Raw genomic sequence first — 849 nt, forward strand, 5'->3', positions numbered from 1 at the left:
CCCCACCCCACCAAGGACCCTGGCGTCCCGGCAGGCACCCACCGCGGTGGCCAAGAGGAAATGGTAAGGCAGGAATTGGAGCTGTAAAACGCCGGGAAAACTCTTGAGGCAGTTGAGTTCCAGCCCTTGGTTGTCATAAACGTGGAGCCACCGGCGCTGGGCCACCGCCAGCAGCGTCTCCGTGTGCAGCCACCTGCGGGGGGGACACGGTGGGGGACACGCACAAGGGACGAGGGTTGCACGGGGCTGCACGTGGGGCAGGCGAGATGCAAGGGGTTTGTGGGCGCAGCGCGGCACGTGCAAAGGGTTTGCACGTGGGTGCACAGCACAGCACACGGGACATGCAAGGGGTTTGCAGACGTGTCTCGTGCTCTGCACGCGGGGGTTTGCACGTGGGTGCATGATGCAGCACAGAGAGGGGATTTGCATGTGGGACACATAATGGGTTTGCACTCACATCCACAACTCTATACGAGGTTTGCACGCACGTGCATGGCACTGCACAAGCAGGGTTTGCACGTGGGTGTACAATATGACACGGGATTTGCATGTGGGTGCACAGCGTGGCACGCAGGACACGCAAGGGGTTTGCATGCGGGCGCACAGCGCAGCACGTGGGACACGCAGTGGGTTTGCACACATGCGCGTGGTGCTGCACCTGGCACGTGCGATGGGTTTGCGCGCCTGTCCCTTGCACACATGGACGTCTGCACACACGTGCGCAGCACAAAGAGGTTTGCACGTACATCCCTGACTCTGCCCATGGGGCTTTGCACGCGAGCGCCCGATGTGGCACACGCAATGGGTTTGCTTGCACGCACGCGCCAGGCGCTGCGCAGAGCTTTGCAC

The 849-nt window shown here is 62.2% G+C and overlaps 1 protein-coding gene across 1 annotated transcript in view; it reads right to left on the minus strand.

Annotated features, from left to right (window-relative positions):
• The window catches only part of WDR46 (WD repeat domain 46), a 4,162-nt gene that overhangs the window by 2,031 nt on the left and 1,282 nt on the right, over positions 1-849 (minus strand). Inside the window, exon 6 of the mRNA XM_010569918.1 lies at positions 43-193. Within this exon, the coding sequence (XP_010568220.1) occupies positions 43-193 (151 nt within the window). The remainder of the gene's footprint in view (positions 1-42; positions 194-849) is intronic.

This window comes from Haliaeetus leucocephalus, unplaced genomic scaffold, assembly GCF_000737465.1.
Source record: "Haliaeetus leucocephalus isolate CR32 unplaced genomic scaffold, Haliaeetus_leucocephalus-4.0 Scaffold282, whole genome shotgun sequence".
Classification (NCBI taxonomy): domain Eukaryota; kingdom Metazoa; phylum Chordata; class Aves; order Accipitriformes; family Accipitridae; genus Haliaeetus; species Haliaeetus leucocephalus.